Source organism: Pholcus phalangioides, unplaced genomic scaffold (genome assembly GCF_987345545.1).
Source record: "Pholcus phalangioides strain wild (caught in Gottingen) unplaced genomic scaffold, Ppha-v1.0 ptg000021l_1, whole genome shotgun sequence".
Taxonomy (NCBI): domain Eukaryota; kingdom Metazoa; phylum Arthropoda; class Arachnida; order Araneae; family Pholcidae; genus Pholcus; species Pholcus phalangioides.
The window spans coordinates 588684-613454 of NW_028301614.1; the positions used below are offsets into that span (position 1 = coordinate 588684).

Sequence of the window (24771 nt, forward strand, 5' to 3'; positions counted from 1 at the left end):
CGGGAGTATTGTTTCAATGAATACCATCCGTAAGGAAGCACATCTGATTGGTTTTCATGGTCGTACTGCTGCCCATAAGCCTTTGATCACAAAGTCCAACCGCGTTGCTCGGTTAATGTGGTGCAAAGCACATCGAAATTGGACCATAGATCAGTAGAAACGGGTTCTTTGGAGCGACGAATCAAGGTTCACCCTCTACCGTTCGGATGGCAGGGTCTGGATCTGGCGTCTGCCTGGAGAACGTCTCCTGCCAGAATGCATTGTGCCAACAGTCAAGTTCGGCGGAGGTGAAATTATGGTCTGGGGGTGTTTCTCCTGGTATGGACTGGGACCCTTGGTCCCCATTCATTGTAAGCTCAACGCCGATGCCTACTGCACTATTTTGGATGACAATGTGCTTCCTACGTTGTGACAGTTTTACGGGGTGGACCCCTGTTACTTCCAGGACGACAATGCCAGCTGTCATACTGCGAGGTTAACCAAGGCTTGGTATGGTGCCAATGGGGTTCGTCGAATGGACTGGCCTGCCCAGAGCCCAGACCTGAACCCTATCGAGAACCTCTGGGACGAGTTGGATCGCCGAATTAAGGGGTGCCCTACCCGTCCAAAATCGGTGAAGGAACTGACATGTCTTCTCCAAGCCGAGTGGAAGAAAATACCACTAGCCGCCACACAAGGACTTGTGGAAAGTATGCCCCGGAGGGTTCACGCTGTAATTGCCTCTCGTGGAGGCTCTACCAACTATTGATTTTGAATAAAGTTAGTTTTTCTTTTCTATCACAGGTGTCCAAATACTTATTGGTAGATAGTGTATATGTTTTTCCTTTCAATACAACGACCTTCCAATATAACGTTAATTTTCGGCAGGACAGTGGGGGTCGTTATAACGAGTGCCGACTGCATCTTGATTAGATAAACCGGATTGTTTAACTACAACAAATTCTTAACCCTCTATACTCCCGTGTATATTTAAATACACATGGCAAATAGATGGTCAAAACCCTGACATGCCAAACCATATCAAAGAGTGGTATATTTTGAGAATTATAAAGTCGCACAAAATTGAAAAAATTTCAAGGTAAAAACTATTCAAATTTGCTGAGAAAGATTCTATCTGTTAGCAGACAACAATAAAATCAAGGCAAACTGATTTTTTTATTTTACCCTTACTTAACAATTTTAGCTAATTTAAAAATCCGCTTCAGTTATTTAAATTGTGCTGATGTATTTTTTCAATTAAAAATATGCTGACAGCACCCACTTACATGCGTTTTTGTAAAGGAAATTTGTTTTTAATACGTTTTTATGGGCATAGAGGGTTATATGCTCAATATTTTGAGCATTTTGAATTACTTAGAAACTTATTTACAGCGCAGTGAAAAAATTTACTTAAATTGAGTTGGTATTTTTTAGGGTGGTTAAATTCGCCGGTGATTCAGCGGTCAATATCACATGACGAAGGAGTACTAAAAAAATACAAGAGAGACTATCCATCTCACTCAGTGATTATTTCTACAGAACTGATCGTTCTACCATTATTTTTACGAGCAATGAAAAATGACCGAGATAACTCTCATCTCGATGCGAAACAGTACATTGCGCAATTTGTTGTGTTAGAGTGGTCCTTTCACTTAATTTTTTTTTTATATATACACTGTCTAGCTTTTTTCTCCACCCCTCATTAATTATTGAGCCATTGGCCATATAAAATAGGTCCTCGTAAAAAATATAAATGTAAAAAAAAGGCTAGAAATGGATAGAGGCGAAGCTAGACATCATAACTGACAACAGGGGGCGTGACGAGACTTGACTATCCTGTTGCTACCTTCGGTGTAACCATGACACTAGGGTTTTTTGACAACAAAATTCTGCCAGTTCGTGCTCTTGGGGATTTCTGTTTTTTTTTCCTTTACCACTTAACTGTGTAATCAGTTTTCACCCTAGTTTTTTTTTTTTTTTTCATTTTATTTTGATATTGTATTCCTGTAGATATCTCGCTACACATGATAGGAACGCGTGCGTTGCCTCTAACTCACATGCTTTAATACAGCAGTATGAGTCTTCAAGAGACGTATCGAGCATATCTTATTCAAAACGTAATTTATTGCTGTTTTTTACTCTTGATAACGCGTGTACAGATTTATCAGATCATCAATCACTATAATTGATTCAATATACCGCTCGTTTTTCCCACCAAGCATGCAAATTTCGAAAGGTATTCATGCAGAAGTAGATCACAAGTTCGAATGAAGATATCTTCAAAATGCACGAACACAAATGCAATACAATACACAAATACCGACAAATTGCCCAGCGAGGTGGCTGAAAAAAAGGTGTTCATAAAAAATATGGATGTGAACTACACTAAAATATAGCAATCCAATATAAAAACATATATAGTCAACGCTCGTTATAACGATTCCACGTTACAGCGACTATTCCATTATAAAGACATGTAAGATAAGTCCCAAATTCTTTCCTATAACTACTACCTATATGTTTTCCATTCGATATAACGTGTCCGTTTTTGACGGAATAGGGCGGGGGGGGGGATCATTATATTGAGCGTCGAATGTACCTCGAAAACCATTTAAGATATATACACTGCCCACATAAAAAAGATGATTGTCTTATCTAGGTAAGGATAGCTCCGCGATTTATCCCAATATGTTTATCGTAATTCTTTTAAAACTATAAATTGTGTTAGAACTCACGACCTCCGAGGGTAGGCCATTCCAATTATTCACAACCCTATTAGAGAGAAAAATTCCCTGCGACACCACAGCTTGGAGTTGTCCCTTACTAAACGATACTTGTGCGCCCTTGTCGAAACGGTAGATTGACGGTGTATTAATAACTAATGGTCCATCCTATCCATCTTGTTGAAAATTTTAGGATGCATACAACATACAAAGTTGTATGTTTAGTTGTTACACACTTAGATAAAAGCTTATGGCAACAAATGTTTGTGTGTGGGAGCCATGTTCTAGTTTCGTGGTGGTGTATAAAAGTTGACTCAATATGGGTTAAATCAAGTTAGTCAAGATTTAGCAATAAAAGAAAAGTTATTCCATTCATGAATGCAATGTAAATGCATAGGTAAATACATGACAACTTTTAGTGTGATATCATATTGGCATTACAATGACATAAAAGGATTTTTCTTACTAAATTTAAGAACATATTAAATTTTGTTTAATTAATTGTTATTTTAATGTCATACAATAATTTTTATTTACAATTTCTTCAAAATCGTATTTTTAAAAACAAAAATTGACGTAGACACCACAAGCTTCCAAAACTATGGTTTAAGGGGTGTCACGACCCTTGCAGTCGAATTTTCAAAAATGACTTCAAAAAGTATTTCATTCAATCGCAAATAAAATACTGGAATTTTCGTGTCAATAGGTTAATATGTTTGTTTTTTTTTTCAGAATAAAAGAAAAATAATTAAAAAATCATAGTGTAAATGTTTAAAAAAACTCTTTGAACGTGGTTTTCTCAAATTTCAGTTTTCAAGTTCATCCATAGTATAAAGAAAAACAAATACAACGCCAAAAATTCTGAAATTTTACCGAAATATTTATTCAACATGTTTTAGTGAAATTAATTTCTAACTTTGATATCTGATCATTTGTTATAATTTTATGAAATTTTGAAGAGTTTTGAAGTTTTATAAAAATGTAAATTAAATTTTTTTTAAATACTTCCCATTAGTCAATTGTTATCCGAGGTCCACTTTTACTAACACGTGTCAAATAAACATTTCGGCAAAATTTCAGAATTTTTGGTGTTGTAATTTTTTTTTTTTGATATTACGGATTAACTTGAAAACTGCAATCTGAGAAAACCACGTTCAAAGATTTTTTTCTTGAAAACATTTACACTAGTATTCATTACTTCTTTTTCTTTTATTTTGAAAAAAAATTAATCGAATGACACGAAATTTTTAGTGTTTCACTTACAATTAAATAAAATATATATTTTTGAATAATTTTTGAAAATTCGACTTCAAAGGTCGTGACGCCCCTTGAAATGTAAGTGCCACTTTAAAAAAATACGGTACTTGTACCCCCCCAACCACGGAGAATTTCTATTGTGAATTGATTCAACGCATCTAACACAAGACACTTTCAATCTAATTGCAGGACGTTATACTTAGATTGAATGCTAGTGCAAAAACAAACACGTGTACATCGGCTCTCTTTGGAAATCATATACAAACACGGTTTTTTCATTTCTTACTTTACCTTTTGAACTCAAAGACCCTCCAAAAACAGGAAAGGAAAACAACCTCCTTCACTCAAATATTCTCGTATAAACAAACATACACGGAACCTACCACTTGTTCTAATGTATTTTTCGAAGCCCCCTTCGCCGAGATGAGGCTATAAAATTGGGAAGTATTATACCTACGTATAAAAGATATATATATATCTATGTATGTATTTGTGTATAATGTAATACCGGAAGTAGGGCGGATAGATAGCAAGAAAGTAGAAAGCGTGGCAGATCTCGATCCTCGTATGGAGTTACTCTGATGAAAAATTCACATACCACTTTCGAATTCATGTTGCCTTAGAACAGACAGAGAGCGCAGCTTCAAAACCCCGGCATCGAAAAGGAATAGAAAAAAAATAAAGTAAAATACATACACAGCACTGTGTGTATATCTTCCATAGGTAGAAGAAATGAGAGAGAGAGAGAGAGAGAGAGGGAAACAGCACAAATTGAATTTCTTGTTTCCCTTAGACGAGATTACTTTCAGTAGAGGAGTGTTTTTACCCGGAATGAAAGTTTTTGTATAATTTCTATATATGTGTGTGTTTGTGCGTATGTATATAGACATACCACCGTGGGTAGCTAGCGATACAGTATGTATAACCCTTTCACTCTGGATAGCATTTTATTTTATTTTTTTCATTTTCCTGTTTCATTTCAGTTGTTTGAAATGGTGTTTGTGATGGGAATGGAACACTTTCTATTCCTTGTCTATAACTTGTTTTCATGCTGCTTGAGATGTGTAAAGTTTCCAGTGTGTTTAATAGTATAGGGAATTAATTCTCAAATGGCTATTGTAATTTCCAGCCTGGTATCACCGAGTTCAGGGATGCTAGTTTCGTGTTTCAGTCTCATGTTTGTGTGAAAATGCGGATATTTTTCCATGTAAACTGTATAATATGCGAATTATAAGTTAAAAAACATCGGAATTTCTCTCAGTGAGTATTATACTATGTAAGACGATTTTTGTTCTTGGTTAGCTGACCATGGCTTATGACTAAAAAAAAGACTGAATACGGTAATTTTATGCTTTCGACTTGGGTTTTGTTGTGAGGGGATCGATGTTTGTGAATTGGTCGTTTACAATTTTTTGATTGAGTGACTGAATATTGAAAATGACAAAAAAAACTTTTCGCACTGATGATAATTTTAAAAATTGCAAATAACGTTTAGAATATCCTTAAACGTTCCACAGAAAATAAAAATTTAAGTTGAAATAAAATTTTAAATGATGGGAATTTTTCCAGATTTATTCCCATATGCACATTATCTCTGAAAAATAATCGCCATTCTATAAATGATCCAAGTCAAGAATTCTTTGGGTAAGCACCCAGGTCTACTTTTAATTTTTCGTGATGATCGTGGAAGATGCGATGTGTCATATGCGATATTCACTGTAATTAAGAATTACACTAGAAAAGATCAAATACCAAAAAAAAAAGCCAAATTCATTCGGTCCCATGGGTGACTGTTATCAATAGGTTCTACAAAAAATACCGAAGTGAGCGAACGAGGTGGATATGTTCCTTTTTGGTAGAAACGACTAACTTCACAATATAATTTTTATCTAAAATATTTCCGTTGGAATAAACCCTGTTGCATAATTCGATGAAACTCAACCCAACGATTCAGAAACCCTTAAAAAAATGAATTTGGAAAAAAAATTCAAATGTTCCCTTTTGAAAATAAGCTACTCAATAACAAAATTATGTTTAAAAAAAATTAAGATTTAAATAATATTATACGGTAGAGTGATGAACGGTCGACATGAGAAATAAAATGTGAAAATAATCCCAACAGCCAAAGAACCGAAATCTCGCCAAGTTCGGATGAAAAGTTGAGGTAATATTAAAGACTCGGTTCACGTTCGAGGAGGTTAACCTAAAATGGCAATCACGTTCAAATGAAGCTCGTCTTCCAGTTTTTATTTATTTACTATTTTTTTTTCTTTCCTCAAAATTATTTTTTTGTCTTTTCCGGAGTAAAAAGAAACAGGAGCTACAGTTGATTCTCTTCTTCTTCGTCTTTGGATACGTGACATACATTTTAGCTTGTTTCAGCGGAAAGAGGTGCTCTGTTAATCAGAAGATATTTAATGAGCGAACAAGCACCTTACTTACGCGTACATCAATTTTTCAACATGTGTATGAACGAGATCATATTATTATCACCAACATCATCATCATCATCACTCTGCGCGAAATAAAAATATTAAGCGGATACATAAATCTAGTCAGATATTAAAACTTTACTCATACAATGAAACTCGCGACTATAATGACATCGAAAAAAAGGGTATTATTTCACTGTTTTCAAAATATTAAACGTATAAACCAGTGTTTCCTAACCTTTTTGATATCGTGAGCCCCCCCCCGTAGTGAAGGTCAATGCAACCCCGAACCCCCCCCCCCCCCCATAGCATCGAATTCGATGCCCCGTCAACATAAAATCCAAGATGTGTAGTTTTTTCCCCCAAATTGCAAACCATAAAAAAATATAAAATTACAATTTTTCACAGCCCAAAATGTGCCATTCTTGAAATGGTTGTAAATGGAAATGCGTGATTCCAGTGGACCCCGTTCTGTAAAAGGATGTATTATTGGGAGGTATAATGGGGGCGGGGTCATTATTGGCATTTAGCAGTGGGGGAATGGACATCCGTCCCCTCCCCTTCACTATATACACTTTCAGTAATTCGCCCCCTCCCGTTTGAGTAGCCTGCATCCACTCATGAATATCAGATACCACCATACACAGTATTTTTCCGCAGTATCACACAGACAGCAAACCACACTTAACCCCCCATAGGAAATTTGATAAATTATCAATTTAATTTAATTTGATAAATTATCAATTTAATTTAATTTGATAAATTATCAATTTAATTTAATTTGATAAATTATCAATTTAATTTAATTAGTTTATTATTAATTTAATTTAATAATTTAATATTTTACCGACGTAAAATATCTACGATTACTCGAAACTTTTCAAAACCCATTCATATAGTTTCCTATATAATTCAACACAGCATTCGACAATTAATATATATTTTTGTATTGAGAAAGATATTTAATCGATGTCTATATATATATTATACAGTAATATAATTATACTTCCATTTTTAACAACGCGATAAGTGGTTGGTTTCATAGAACTTACAACTCATTCACTTTACAACAAAATTTTTTTTACACATGCATATTATGAAGCGATCATTATTCATATTTCAACAAAAGGTAGAAGTAAAATATAAATACATTGTTTTTTTCCCCCACAATCCCTCACTATTACAACGAGCAATTATTTATCGTTTTCGCAAAAAAAGTACTAAAATTCATCGTTTACGTATTTTCAATTTTTGCTCGTGATAAATCGGGGTATGAATAATATCATCCGTTTCCGCTTCATAAACAGTTATTAATGACTTCACAAATAGAAGAGAAGAAAAAGCTTTTTTGCTTTGGAGAATAGTTTTGGTTCTAAATGAAGCTTAAATTACTGAGTTAACATTATATTTGCAGCTTTTTTTTCTATTTTTCCCTTCAAGAGATTCCTTTTTTTTCTTGCCCGTTTTCTCCCAGGTGATGCTATTAATCTTCATTATCTCTGACATGTTTTATTTTCCAACTTTTCCCGTTTTTTTCTGGGAGTAGTTTTATATTTTATTATTATTTCTGGTCCCCATCGGTCAATGGCAGTGGAGTAGCCAAATCTGTACCAAATTAAGTTGGTGTTACAGTAAAAGAATATGCAATGTATCTATGCTTTTATCTCGTGTTGTAAAAGTTGATTTTCATTTTTTTTTTCTCGACAAATTTCCTTCAAGTTGAAAGACTTCGTGGGAATTGATGTTATATGAGATATTTATTTATTAAAGGATTATTGTATTAGATGTGTATGAATAATTTTACTCTAATAATTTGTTTCCAGTGGAGTCTTGTTTATTTTCTTTCCACTTTATTGTATTTTTATTTGTTTCTTTTATAAGTAATTTAGATCGAAAATAATTGATTTTTGTTCCAAAATAGAAAAAAATAATGTACAGACTCAGTAACACTTATATTTCCAAAAGTCTGTCCTTTTTAGAGTTTAGACATTTTTTTCTCTCGAGTTTCTAGAAAACTACTGAGTAAATCATTCTGAAATTTTTGTCACGTGAACCCTATCCTTGTACTCAATATCCAGTGAATGTTTGGTCACGAGCGCATTTAGGGGACCGACAAAAAATTAAATAAAAAAAATGTTTTTGATCAACCCTAATATATAGGGTTGCAATATTTATATTCATTAATATTTATATTCATATTTATATTCAATCTTCATATTTATCAAAAAACCTGCAATAGGCTTGTAACTTTGAAAAGTTATTGTATGAACTTTGTGACATATTTCCGTGCATTTTTGTGAGAATAGCGTGTATATTCACGATAATATAAATGTTTTTTTTTAAATAAAAATTCCAATTTTCATCGCATGATTTTTGCTTCTAACATGACGAGTTTTAAACCAATTTTTACAAGATTTACAGAAAACATGAGGCATACTATATGCACATTAAAAATGTTGCAAATAGTTATTCAATGAGATATGAGTATTTTTAGTAAATGAATATTAATCACGCATGCGCATGAAATATAAATTTTATTCTTCATAATTCGATTGCCAGATGTATAGTGCATCTTATATAAAAATTCTAATTGAATGCCATGAATATTCAGATAGATACACGTGATATTGTGAGCTGTAATTTCGAAACTTGCTGAAAGTAACTAAATAATGAGAGGAGCTCAATAATTGGATTTCCCAGAAATTAGTATATGATTAATTGTGTTATTTCATTTTTGACTTCATTTTGTTTATTTTGACATCATTCACGCGTGTTATTCTAAAACACTATAAGACACGCGTCTTTGCTTATGCGCATGATGCTGCGAGCTTGTTCTCGAAATAATCAAATAATAGAAAATAATCGTGTACTAATTTGTGGAAAATCCCTCATTATTTAGTTGCTTTCAGCAAGTTCCGAAACTACAGCTCATAATATCACGTGTATCTTTCTGAAGGCTCATGACATTTAGTTGAAATTTTTATGTAAGATGCATTATATATCTGGCAATCAAATTATGAAGAATAAAATTTATATTTCATGAGCATGCGTGATTATAATATTCAGTTACTAAAAATACTCATATCTCATTGAATAACTACTTGTAACATTTTTAATTTCCATATATTATGTCTCATGTACAGCGTCATGTTTTCTGTAAATTTTGCAAAAATTTATTGAAATTTCGGCACGTTGGAAGCAAAAATCATGCGATGAAAATTGGAATTTTTATTAAATTAACATTATCGTGAATATACGCGCTATTCTCACAAAAATGCACGAAAATATTGCGCAAAGTTGGTTCAATAACTTTTCAAAGTTACAAGTCAAGGGTCAATCAAAAACTTGTTTTTCTTATTTAATTTTTTGTTGATTCCCTAAATGCACGGGTGACTAATTTTACACTGGATATTATGAGCATAAACATAGGGTTTAAGTGAAAAAATTTCAGAATAATTTACTCAGTATTTTTCTAGAAATTCGAGAAAGTGTCTAAACTCTAAAAAGGACACAGACTTTTGGCAATATTGTGAATAAGGACATTAAAGAGCCTGTGAAGTGATGTCGTAAAAATGGATGATAAGATTTCAATATTCTGTACACTAATGCTGAAAAGATAAGTAACAAAATAAAAAAAAATTCTTATAAAAGCAAATGTTTTTATTATTTTTTGTTGGATTATAGGGTGAAGCAAAGGACACTCTCTGGTGAAATTACAAAGAAAATCCAAAATTAAATAACTGGCATAGAAACGAACAATCCATTGAGCCACAAAAACGTTCTATGGAGAAGATCGGCCAATATGAAATATGACCACCTGTGCTGGTTACACAGGGTCGACAACGTCTATCCATACCAATAATAAGATTACCAATGGCGTTTCGCGGTATCAGTGTCCACGTAAGCAAAATACTTGTTCGCGCACCTCACCGAGGCTTTGGGAAAGGTCATGGAGAGCAGTTGAACGTTTTCCATGGATGTCAAATTTATCTCAATGTTTCAGACTGAACGTAATGCTCGACAATACAAATTGTGTAAACTTTTGCGTTATCGTCCGTAAATATGGCATCAGGTCCCATGACAGAAAGAAATTGTGCGAGCATAGCAAGCATATGGTGCAATGATGGCCATCTCGATACTGCACTACCGTCTCTGAACCTCTAGTGAAGACATGAGGGTAGATGCAGAAGCCAATAGTAATTTCAATCCAGATCATATATAGTTACAATGGGGAATTATCAGTTTGTGGTTTAGCTTTTGAACATGCGTGTATAATATTCTCTAAGAAATATAATTTTAGACACAAAAGTAAAATGGTTATTTCACTTTAATATAAATAATGCATATGTAAACAAAGTTTGCTTCACCCACTGGGGCAACTGCCTTCGTTTACACAAACGCAGGTCTGAATTCATGAAAAAAAATTCTTTTATCATGAAGCTGATTTTTCGGACCTTGTAGTTTTCTTTGAAGAAATCTTTCTAGTAAATTCCAGAAGTACTTAAGCTTCCAAATTCTAACAGCGCTACTCCCACGTCTACATCTCTCATAATAGAGTTTAAAAAGCTTATGGCGGAGTATTATTAAAAACTCCGCACGCACTTTTTGATAATCACTGAGATATGGTATTTATCATTTCTTGGTTCAATATTCACGCGAGTTCAAAGTTATCAGTATCACTATTACATATCGTCCCCCAGCATGTCAGACGCATAAATGTGCAAATTTTACTTTTTTTCCAGCTGGTTGGATACCTTATATTGCTACCTAAGTTGCGTCTGAAACGCGAATGTTTTTCCCTATGGAAACACGTTACAAAACATTTTAGGAAAATTATTTCCATAGAGGAACATGGGTTAAGTAAACATTCAAACATCATTTTCCACGTCCTTTTTTTCCCAAGGACATTGCACATTCGTGTTTCTGGCAAGAAGGAAACGATATCTGAAATGCTGTTTGAATGCATAAGATGCCATCTATTTTTAAACTTTTAAAAGTAAATATTTCCATGCACAGTTGAGAGCTGCGTTTGGATCCGAAAGCAAACAAATGAGATTGTAAATCACAATAAACCTCATTTTGGCCAATCCGTTAAAAGACACTGATAATCCAACTGTTATGAGAGGTTTACTAATGAGATGTTATCAATACGAGTTTATAGCAGCATCACATGTAGATTCCATGCTTCATGCTCTTTAATCAGTTATGTCCCAAACAGTTTCTCATGGTCAAGTTTCAGAAATTAAGTATACGAACTTATAACGAATGCACTACATGCACTATATCATCTTTTGAATCTCACATATCGCATTATAAAGCTTGGTATGAATGACTTCGTATCATTAAAAACCATTGAATTTTCTGACTGGAAGGAAATCAGAAATGCAGCTATTCAAGGAAGTGTTCTAGGTTCTGTATTATTTTCAATTTTTTATTGATAAACACGATCAAGTTGTTAACAGAATTATCATAAAATTTACAAACTGTCCAAAAGAATGGTTAAAAGTTTGAATCGTAGAAGCCATGCTCCTTTCTCTCTCTCTCTCAGACACACACACACACACATTTATATTCGAAATGAAACTGCAGCCTTTTTTATGATTAAAGATTAAAAGCATACAAAAATCAGCTAATTTAACATTTATTATTGATAAATTAGTTTATTTCTCTCAAATCATAACTAAATGTCATCAATTAGTTTAAAACACATCTCTATTCGACATCATGTCATTAGAACATTTGAAAATATACTTTGTTGGGTGAAAAACGCTTATCAAGAGTCTCGGTGCCACTTTAATGTGGAACTCGAAATTGTGACGTGTACATATATCTGCACATATATAAAAGAAGTGTGGGAAGAAAGCTCTCGGGGGCCTGTGTTTTCACATATATTTCTCTAGAAAAGATGATAAAAATCTTTCCAAAGTCCGAAAAGGGAACAGAAACTACGAGAAAGAAGAAAATAAAAGAAAAACAAAAATTTCTCGCGGGCGTGTCGCCTTTAAATGGGATAGAAATGGTAGAAGCGAGAGAGGTTTGTTTTTCATCTTCTCTCTTGCTTCTATCTCTGTGTGATCCAGTTGAGAAATACTGCTCCATTATTTATATTGGGGGGAAAAAGAAAGAGCCTAAAGAAGGATGTCTGTGAGAATGGAGGGCGAACACAGAGAGAGAAAGCTCAAGCAGAGATTGGAAATGAGAAGTGGAGGACGGAATCGTGGGCTTCGCCTACTTCCATCCAGGGACCTCACGTCAAGTGTGAAATCCCATTTGCATAGCTTGTAAACCGAGAATGCTTCGAGCACAACCAAGTTCTTCGAGAAGTGGGATGAGCTTTACTGTGAGACACACAACAAGAGAGATAAGTTTTGGATAAAAAAAATAAATAAATAAGAGACGAAAAGATGCACGAAAGAGAAAAAAAAAAAATCTTAGAATCGAGATTTCGAAGAGCGAAAATCTCTCCTCTTATACTTTAAAATAAAACCTCTGGTCTACTTTGAGTATCTCACACATAAAACTATAGAGGCTCCTTCTTCCAGAGATTTTATTTTCTATTGTCTTTTTTTTAGATCTCTACGCAGAATTATATAAATATAAAGCCAATAAAATGCACTGAACTGTTAAAGAATCCAGTCTTAAGTATTTCGAGAGTATTCCTACCGGTGAGCTGTACGTAAAGTTTTGACCATGATATATGAGTTGGTATTGTCTCAAATCTATGGCAAGTTCGGATAGAATGTGAGCGACGAGAGCCTGAGTGCGCAGAACAGGTGGGCGGATTTCTTGTCTAACATACAGCTAAAGGTTATCTTGGCAGTTTCACCTTTAAGCCGTATAAATTTATTTCCAGAAGAGTTTCTAGGATAAAAATTCCCAAATAATGAATTTGGAAACGCCATCGGAAAATATCATCGCAAACATTTTCTTTCTTAAAATAAAAATGTTTATTGAAAAAAGGTGATTCCTTAAAAATAAAAATTTTCAATCCAAAAAAAATTTTCCAACACAGAAGTTGCTAATACTTGTTAATTTTTCACCTTTAATATCTTGATTAATGTTGCATTTAAAAATATGGACTTTTTCGCAAATCCCTTTTTGGAACAAGTATTTATGCCACTAATTGGAAGTTTCAAAACACGGGAAGAGGCTAATGATTAATGTCTTTATTGTTTTATGCATACGACTTCTCAAAAATTTAAATTTTAAGAAACCGCATGTCATTCAAAAACTTTTTGTAATTGAAAGTATAAATCAACCGCTGCAAAGACAGCCCCGTGGACAAACAATTATAATCATCCCTTATAAGAAAAATTAAAATATTCATTTCGACATTACACTGAATTCAAATACACTATACCGAATTCTAGTAATAATAGATGGTAGCACCCATTGCATATGCAATACATACATGAATACAGTACACTCTTCCAAACGGTACTAGCAAAACTAATTAGAAAGAGATCTCACATGGGATCTCTTCATCAGAATACGCCTGATGGTCTTGTTCAATGAGTGAGGGAAAAAAATCACTCTTTCACTTGGCAAATTATAAACACAAACCTGAGCTATAAAAGATTTTGATGAGTTATTTGATCAAAATTTAGTTTAAACAGAGAAATTCATCACCTCCTGCTTATCGTTTTCAAATTGTACAGTCTACGAAAAATTAAAACTTGAGACAAATATGTAGAACAAAATCAATAATGGTGTTATTAATGAATACCTCTATTAATAATTTCTGCAACTGAGAGCTGAAATTGTAAGGTTGTTGTTGGTTCCTGGAAACCGCCAACCACCGTTCATGATGCGTTTGTTGCTGTTGCTTCTGCGCCAGAATTGACCTCTTCAAGGCTTTTGCTAGGGAATCCGGCGGCAGCCATTTTCCTGGAAAAAGTTACAGTATTGACTTAAAAATATCAGAATCATACAACACTACTTCAGAGCAACATTCCACGAGAAATTCAAGAAACGCGCTTAGATTTCACTAGCATTCTCTCAATAACAACCGTAGCTAATGTTTCCGTTCGAAGAGTTTTCATTTAAGAATACTTCCTCCATTCCAAAGGGAATTGAATGGGCAATAATCCGTGAGATGAAATGTAATAGACAAGAAGACAGTATAAGATACTTTCCTGGAACCCCAGAATCAAAAGTTCCGTATCGATTATGATTGTTCGATTCCGAGAATCCAATCAAAAGTCTGGGAACTATTTCTGATTAGCCTAGGGTCAGTCCGGTGTCGAGGGCAGTGAGATGGTATTGTATGGACTGGAAAAGATGGTAGAAAGAGAGAGAGAGAGAGAAGACACAAGTAGAAATCTTCATTTACCTCGTAGTTACCTTTCTCTTTACCTCGACTTCTCCAACTTTCATTTAAAGACATCGCATTTAGCTCTTCTCTATCCGATCCTTTTCTTAGACTTTTCTCTTTAATGGAGTTTACGGTTCGAACAAAAGAAACTTTCTCTCGCTCAGTCTTTAAAAAAAAAAGAAGGAACTACGAATAAATTAACTTGTCACCTTAAACTTTAATCAAGAGTTGAGCTCATGTGACATCTCAGAAATTGAGTTTTCCAGCTTTTAAAACAGGGCATTAAGTACATTCTCTGCTTCTAAAAGATCTCCAGAGAATGTCGGAGTCTGGGGAGCTTCTTGCCCAAGTTCTATCCCATGTTGAATGCCTTTTCACTAACAGTTTTGTCTCGTCTTTTCCTTTCTATATATATAAAGCTCTTTTTTTTTCCTTCTCTTTTTAAGATATTCAAGAATTTCTTTTCCCCTCCATCTTCACTGTTCTAGACCAAAATGAAACAAAAGATAACCTTTGATAAACACTGAATGCCATTGTGATTTAACGGAAGCAAAGAAACTAATTACAAAGAGATTTTTAATAAACAATCCAAGAGTCTCATTCGGATTCTTTTCCCTGTTTCCGTGAAAAACAATTGTGATAGTCCCGAATGAATGTTTCGGAAATACGCGGTGAATGAGGAGCTTAACACTCGTTAATAGCAAAATTTTCTTTGATAATGGATGCAATCGAACGCTACTGACGTCAGATTTGTGCTGAAGTACGAAACTTGAGATATTTAACATCTATCGAAAAGATAATTTAGCGATCAATATCTTTATTACGGACAGTTCTAAGGACTTCAATAAATTGTGAAAGTCTCGTAGCGTTCAGAATTTACAGCACACGCTCGTTATAACGACCATGCATTATTGCAACTCTTCCGTTATAACAACCGGTACGATAAGTCGAAATGTTTTCCTATTCATCCCACGTTATTATCCATCCAATGGAATGACCTATAAAGACCATTCAATCCAGTACAACCTCCGAACTGAGTTCTCATCCGCTTTTTTTTTGCAAAGAAATATAAAAAATCTGTGTTCTTCGTTTGCCGAAATTGTGTTTGACTTTGACCTTTCAATATTGGAGAATATTCGGTACCCAAGTGTGTGTAGGTAATTAATTATTACTGTTTTATAATTGGTATCTAGCCCAATGCAACTGCTGGAATTTTGTTTTATTCTGTCCAAATACGATTTCGATTAAAATACTTAATCAAACGTTCGATACATCGAGCTCCTACTACAACGTCCGTATTCCGTGGAACGGAGGGGACGTATAATTGTTATAACGGACGTCGACTGAGTTATTGGTAATAATATATGTTACGAGTCATCTATTGACTTTATCACTTAACACGTTTGAATGACTATCAAAACTTGTAATATGCATAGCCAGTATATACATATAAACGCGGATCTGCTCGGGTTTTCTTTAAACACAGAATGTTAAGCAAACATCAGAAAATCATCTAGAAAGGATGAACATATCTTTATGTTGTTGAAAAGTAAATGAAAGATAGTTATATGAAATATGATTTATAATATCACTCTAGAACTATTAAAGTCATCCAATTTTTTTACCAGTAAGTGTACACATTACAAAACCACAAATATTATAATCATCCGCCGAAATAAACTCCCACTCATTATGCTGTGATTTTATATCCGCTTACTTCTCGTGACAGCACGATAAAGTTCTAGTATTTAACACCAGTGAGCGTTTTGTTGCTCTATTCTTTTGGCCAGGGCCAGTTCATTACGACTAGAACTTTGTCCCATCGCTCTGCCGTTTCTCATTCACTTGAACATCCTTTGTAGTGCACGCTTGAATGCAACCTCTCCCAATCATTTAGGATGCTCAGGAGCAAAAGAATTGAATATTTTAGAGAAATAAAGAACATTTCAAATTCCACGTATAAACTTCACACACACACACACACACACACACAAAATAACTCTTCAAATAAGACTTACACATTCAGTAATATAATGGTATAGGTACGTACTACATGATGATACTGATTAAAACGGCAACTGGCGAGAATCTCAGGAACTTTTCTATACTATCATGAATTCTTAGCGAGATGGATAGAAGTTTCGATAGGAACGTTGTACAGCAGATTTTAGATTCTAACATACAACGTGTGTTATAATGTTTTATAAACATTATGCAACAAGTCGTAAATAAAATCATTGGCTAAACCAATGTTTCTGGAGGGGGTTTGATTTCCCACCTTGGGGGCGGTAGAACGAACTAGAAGGCTGTAAGGTTCGAGACCTTATAGAGGATCCTATGAGAGGGCCTAATAAGGGGTGGGATGGGCAAAAGATACTCTTGAAAAAAAAATAAGTTTGAATGACTGACTGAATGAAGAAATTGTCTATTAATATATATTTTGCTGTTTGTGAATGCATTTTTTGGAATCAACCCACAGACCTATAGAACGGTACAAATATTCAATCATTATTCTCCATTCATAGTTTGAAAAATAGTTGACAGTACTAAAAATTCACACACAACATTAGATACACACTCAGACATTTAGACGCTTGCACACACACTCTTCCGGTACAATTCACTCGGTAATAAATTGCCCTATGCCGATAGACAGGAGTTGTGCTGGGTTTTAGAGAAAGAAAGCTTCTGTGTTAGCCGTATTATAAAAGAAAAACCCATTATCTATGTCTTTCTTTAAAGAAATAATTGAAAACTGAATAAATAAAAAAAATTAAATAACTGAGTAAATGAATCAAAAGTTCAGAAAATAATATTATAATAAATGAAATAAATTCCACACACACACAGTAAATAAAGTCATTCTTCTCTTTCATAGCATTATTTTCATTCATTCGTATTTTTTGGTACTAATGCATTTTCTTTATAAGGCCCCGTATTGAATTTTTAAAGAAATAAAAACATAAAAACGTTTTGAGTATAAATGAATAAACAAACACGAAATACGTTTATACGCAACGATGTGATAAATTTTATTTGAGATCAGCAGATAAATGATTTTGTTTATCGGGTTTTATTCTCAGAGCACTGAAGGAATAACAAACCATTATAAAAGGATGAAGATACATCTGTACGAAAAAAATGTATTGTTCAGAAAATAGGCCACAGTATTCGAAAATTATTATTGGAGCCTATAAACAATTGTTATAAAATTTACGATGCTTTCAGAGTTCCCACGGAGCTTTAAAGTAATTTATCTTTCATTTCCCGTCATGTTGGATATCAATGCAGAGTTTTTGTTGAATCTGTTGAAAATTGTAGGGTTTTTTTTCCACTTTATTTTGGGAATGTACAGAAAAGGAGGCAGGAAAGACAGATGAAAAATCAATTTTATTTCATGCAGATTGAAGTACGAACACAGGGTTTTCCCAGAAATACTGGATATTTATGCAAAAATTCAAATTAGATCAGTTAAACGTTGTAGTTTTATTCAGAATTGAGTAAAACAAAAAAAAGCACATAGAGTAAAAAAAATCAATTTTATTTATACAGGGAGGATACTATCGATCACCCAATAATTACATACGCGATTTTTTGTGAAATACGAATACAGAAAAGTGTTTTTAGTTTTTGATTTGACCAATAATTATGGAATTAGAACACATTAAAATTGATGACGTCACTTCCGAATCCTACCAAATACGCATAACGTGCACCAAACGTATAACTTGGTAAACATGTTCAAGCTCATAGAAATGCTATAAAGCCGGGTTTCCTAGGAGCATGTTTTCTGTTATTCGCCCAGCGCGACACGTAGTTTAAGAAAAACAGCATGACTGTTTTCCTACAGGCGCAATATGGCTCACGACAGTGCTTTACGTTGGGCGTGATTGGAATACTGCTCCCGGAGGAATCAAATGCGCGCGTTTCACTGATCTCTTCATTTTTGTTGTGTTTTTTTCGCTCCCCTTGAAACCGGAGCATGCAGACGACAAAGTAGCTGATGCCAGGGCCATATACTATAACATAGCCACCCTGATCTGATGCGCCACGCTAGGAAAACACTAACGCGCAACGTGGTTATGTAACACGTTTCTGCCGACGCGAAATTATACATTTCGGTTTACGCGGCGAAAAACACATATTCCTAGGAAAACCCGGCTTAAGCCTGATTGTGATTAAGAAAGCTGAATTTGAGAAAAAAAACAGTTTTTTCCCCTTGACCTTTCCTCTAAAAAATTTGACTTAACTGTAAAGGAAAGAAAATTACCACATTTTGGCAAAAAGTATTATGTTTGGGAAAACAGTTTTTCCAACAGATGCCATTTATCTAACACTTTATATATGTGGTGATAAACTTGCTTGTATAGTGGGAGGAAAGGTAACACATAATAACAAGGTTAACATCACTCCACACGAAGAGGGAAAAAGCGTAATCTTGAAAGAAAATAACTGAACTTGCTTTCCACACACACAACGGGATTGAATATTTCATTTTCAATTCGCGGCAACCTACTGAATAGGGGAAAAAAAATTTCGTTGGTTGTTTGGCACATGCCTGACCGTTACAAAAATGACACGTTGCAAAATTTCAGAATGCAACTACTTAATATTTGTCCCATTCTAAAACGAAAAACCCTTTTCTGTATTCGTTTTTCACAAGGAATCATGTGTATGATTCTATAGAACTAAAGATACTATATAGATTGGGCGATCTATATAGTATCTACCCTGTATAGATTGAATCGCCGTGAAAGAGTTTAAATTAAATTAAAGACTTTTAAAAACCTATTAGAAATTTAAAGAACTTTTTTCGCACCGGTTTCTATATAAATCAAGTTGTTGTTTTTTTCACATACAACAATTACCGATAAAAAAGCTCTCCGTAACAGTGTTTCCAGCAATAATTCAACATTACTTCAGTTAACAATAGCCGGTCAGGTTATCAGCCACAATGTTTTTCACATTGTTTTTAAGACAACATTGTTCTGTGTATATCAGTGGTCTAAGGAAAAAGAAAACCAATCTAAAATATAAGGTTTCAGGATTCAGTTGTTCGGTAAAAACAAACGCTGATTTCTTCGCTTTCTCTCACGGAGTCATTACATTAACGATGTGGCCATTGTCTTCTTCTTTGTTGTTTGTTTTAGTTTTTATCTGACCAAAATTGACTTTTCTCCTCACTTTCCTGTAATTGCGTAAACATGCTAGTCGAGCACAATAGCGCGTTTACCTTTTTATTTCGCGAAAGATACTTTTTCAAGTGTATTTTATTCCAAAGAACCAGTATTTCGAGTGATTCTTATTATAAATTTATTCGAGAGGTATATATATGTTCCTCAGATGAAACATTGTATATTTGAAATCTTACAAAATCATATATTTATTTCTAAATCTTATTTTCAAGTATTTCGCGTAAAATTGGAAATGGTCGGAAAAGTTTTCGTTTCAGAATAATATAAGTCATAAATACAAGTTTCGAAAATATTATTTACCTTCAGACCGATCTCTTCGTCTGAAGCGGCGTTTCTTGACGTTGGTAAGAAGAATTGTAAATTAAATTGTAATTAAATTGAAATCATTAATTGTATGTAATTGTAAATCCACTTACTCTAAGTGTACTCTAACTAAAGATCTCGGATGTTTCACTGGGCTGAGAAAGGCTGGGAAAACTCTGGCTGTATAGGGACTGTTCTTACTCACTCTTATTTTATTCTCTTATCCTATTCATAGTTTTACAAAAATTATTATCCTTATAATATTAAACTGAAGAGACAAAAAAACTGGTACAGGCATGCGTATGCAAATAAAGAGATATGGAACCAATCAGAGTACGGCGCTGCGGTCGGCAACGCCTATATAACACAACAAGTGTCTGGCATAGTTGTTAGATCGGTTACTGCTGCTACAATGGCAGGTTATCGAGATTTAAGCGAGTTTGAACGTGGTGTTATAGTCGGCGCACGAGAGATGGGACATAGCATCTCCGAGGTAGCGATGAAATTTGGATTTTCACGTACGACCATTTCACGAGTGTACCGTGAATATCGGGAATTCGGTAAAAAATTAAATCTACGACATTTCTGCGGCCGGGAAAAGATCATGTAAGAACGGGACTGACGAGAATCATTAAACGTGACAGACGTGCAACCCTTCCGCAAATTGCTGCAGATTTCAATGCTGGGCCATCAACAAGTGTCAGCGTGCGAACCATTCAACGAAACATCATCGATATGGGCTTTCGGAGCCGAAGGCCCACTCGTGTACCCTTGATGACTGCACGACAGAAAGATTTACGCCTCGCCTGGGCCCGACAATACCGACATTGGACTGTTGAGGACTGGAAACACGTTGCCTGGTCTGACGAGTCTCGGTTCCAATTGCTTCGAGCTGATGGACGTGTACGGGTATGAAGGCAACCTCATGAATTCATGGACCCTACATGTCAACCGGGGACTGTTCAAGCTGGTGGAGGCTCTGTGATGGTATGGGGCGTGTGCAGTTGACGTGATATGGGACCCCTGATACGTCTAGATACGACTCTGACAGGTGACAGGTACGTAAGCATCCTGTGTGATCACCTGCACCCATTCATGTCCATTGTGCATTCCGACGGACTTGGACAATTTCAGCAGGACAATGCGACACCCCACACGCCCAGAATTGCTACAAAGTGGCTCCAGGAACACTCTTCCGACTTTAGACACTTCCGCTGGCCACCTAAATCCCCAGACATGAACATTATTGAACATATCTGGGATGCCTTGCAATGTGCTGTTCAGAAGAGATCTCCACCCCCTCTTACTCCTACGGATTTATGGACAGCGCTGCAGGATTCATGGTGTCAATTACCTCCAGCACTACTTCAGACATCAGTCGAGTCCATGCCACGTCGTGTTGCGGCACTTCTGCGTGCTCGCGGGGGCCCTACACGATATTAGGCAGGATGATACCAGTTTTCTTGGCTCTTCAGTGTATTTTAATTTAATTCAATTTTTATCGAAAAATCCGTGCAATGCATCCTTGATGTACGGGATAATTTATGGTTGAATTCAAGTGATATTTCTGCATGATTTTTCCATATTCACCAAACTTACTCAGATGATCAGTGGTTATATGTAATAACTGGCGATCAAGCATATAATCACCGATTTATCCCATTCACCGTAACATATACATGAATAGTAAGGGGAGTCTCTTGGACGCATTTTACTGATTAACCGATGATCCCGAGGCATACTTCCAATTATAAAAAGTATTAAAACAAAGTATAGACTACAGATACGTCATTAATATTGTAAGGAGTTGTATAGTTATTAAAATAAAAATAAAAAACTTTTTGTACGATTACCCAGTCCTCAAAATCCAAATCAGAAAGTTGTCCTCTTCCTCCTGAGGCCAACAGAAAATTCTACATCTTTAAGTTCAATATTCGCTGAGATATTTGAATTCAAAAATCAGGATTTTTTTTGGGGGGGGGGGCATCGTAAACTAATGGAGAACTGTTTCTCCTCTCCGAGGTAAAAAAACGGGGAATATTTTGTTTTCCTCAAAGAAGAGACAGGACAACAACTTTCTGATTGGGATTTTGAGGGCAGGGTGTCCGTATAAAAGTTATTTTTATTTTATTTTAATAACTATAAAACCCCTTGCAATGTTAATGACGTACCTGTAGTCTGCACTTTGTTTTAATACTTTTTCTAATTGGAAGTATGCCTCGAGGATCAACGGTTAATCATTTTATTTATCACACTTTACATAATAGTAACTCTAAACATATATAACTATAACTATAAACAGATAACTGTACTTCTGTATCAAAGTTTTACGTGAACACTTACATGTTTAAATTCATTTAATTTGAAACTCATTTCTCATATTTTATCCTATCCTAGAACTCATAAATTTTAAATTTAATATTCAAGCACTTACAGAAGTAAATAATAGAAAATTCGAATATCTATAATATAAATGCTTTTTTGAATTATATGTATATATATATATATATATATATAATATATAATATATATATATAAAGGTACTCTCTTCTAGAAATTATCGTCAGAAATTTGTTTGCTATAAATATTTCACGAATATTTCCATAACTATCTTGAATAGCTTTCCAATATTAACGTGTTTACTTCAGCGAAAGTATTCACTTGAAAATCAGTAAATTATAATTGCGTTATTATATGAAAACACGTATCGTAGTCGACTAATGCAGGATGGACTAAATCGCCGAATACTAAACACGCGATTTCAAAAGTTTTTCGATTTTAGAAGTGAAATTCCATTCATTCAACGTGTTGCGAATGTCCCGAGAGATCGTTTTGCTTTCGTAATCTCCACCGATATTCCAACAAGTGCTTTTGTGCTTTTCGTTGTGGAATATTCCCGAACACTATCGGAAAATCCATAACTTACAAACAAAATGTATTCGAAAAGTTAAAATATTTTCGTATTAATGAATAACATCGAAGGGGGGGTTATTCTTGAATTCTTTTCAGCAAGAGGAAAAATCAATGAGATGATTTGCATTTTAAACAGTTTTGCGGGAGATGAGCTTTACCCCAGGAACTTTTCCGATAACTTTCGAGCAATTCGTCTTTCAATTTAATCGATAAATGGCACGAAAGCGAAACGAATCGATGTTGTTCTGCTTTGGTCTACCCCTGAGAAATCCCCCATATGGACGGACATGGATGGCGGCAAATCCTTCTCTAGCAAAAGTTGAGGCGAGGATGGTAATCTCTTCTATGCCAATCAGGGGAGCCCATCCTTTTTAACATTTTCCACTCCTTATAAACACAATATTCTGATGACAAATTACGATTGTAGTTACCATTTTCAGCAAGTTGCGTCCATGTCCTGCCGAAATGAAAACTCACGTAACACATTAGAAGCGTGGAAAACACGGCTAGAACGAAGTATTCTTTCAAGGTGCGGCACCTGAGCCGCCTTATACCTCTCCTGAACACCTGAAATGAATAAATATAAGAAAAAATAAGCATTATTGAAAATAAGATTTTTTTGTACACATATATATATATTCAATTATATATATTGCTGTCCCGCCCCTAGAGGCATACAGCGGTACATATATATATATGTATATACCTTATACTACCAAAGCCCGAAGTGCGGCCAATTCACGAATTGGAAAAGATTTTTGGCTGAAGTCTGAATTGTAGAAATGATTCGGACTCTGACCGGCCATTTCGGGGAGTGGCCGGAGATCCCTGGCCACAGCTCGACGTGCTGATGTAAAACAGCCCGCCCGGTAGGACCTAACCCCATTTTTTTAATAGCCAACGTGTGATACATGTCTATATATATAGCAGCTGTATTAGATTAGATCCATGTAACGAGAGGAAAAAAAAAAGAAATTTGAGAGGAAAAAACTATGAAAATACTTGATTACCGCATCGTGATTGTGGTTTGAAGGGTTGCCCTAAAAAACATGGACATAATTATCACGAAAAAAAAATACGCCAACTTGACAATGATCCGGAATCATGTCTTTTGTTATTGGACTTTGGCCTAGGGATCGCCGGCCAATTCAGAAACTGGCCACGGGCCAATATTTAACGAAATTGGCCACACTTCGGGCTTTGACAGTAACACATATGTACGACGTTTTGACTTCGGTAATACAATTCTCCCGTTTCTTTCAACTGAGCTCATTTGAATTTATAATACTCACTAAAAAAATGATGAGTAGAGATAATTTTCATAACTTATAAATTATATCACGATTATGGCTATAATTTATACATACTCATCACATATATTTGTATTGCTCAACGTTTCCCCCCCCCCCCCCGAGTTTCATTTCCAATTCCCTGCAATTTCCAGAAGCTCGTCATTTTCCCATTCATCTGTAATTTTTCCGAAATTTCAGGTAAAATTGGCGATTTTGTCGAGTTACGGCAACGTTTTCGGTGATTATTTTTGATTTCCCGTTTATTAATGTAATTAAGAAAGATCCCAATTCTCGGTACTTTTCTTAGAATGAAACGTGGTCAAAGATGAACGTTTTTACAGTGAATACAGTTTTTTGTTTACG

The 24771-nt window shown here is 34.8% G+C and overlaps 1 protein-coding gene across 1 annotated transcript in view; it reads right to left on the minus strand.

The window, feature by feature from the left end:
* LOC149070467 (cadherin-like and PC-esterase domain-containing protein 1) overlaps positions 1-24771 on the minus strand; it is a 168238-nt gene that overhangs the window by 88049 nt on the left and 55418 nt on the right. Inside the window, exons 2-3 of the mRNA XM_089248967.1 lie at positions 23548-23683; positions 14118-14278 (exon numbers count right to left, since the gene is read on the minus strand). Of these exons, the coding sequence (XP_089105093.1) occupies positions 14118-14278; positions 23548-23683 (297 nt within the window). The remainder of the gene's footprint in view (positions 1-14117; positions 14279-23547; positions 23684-24771) is intronic.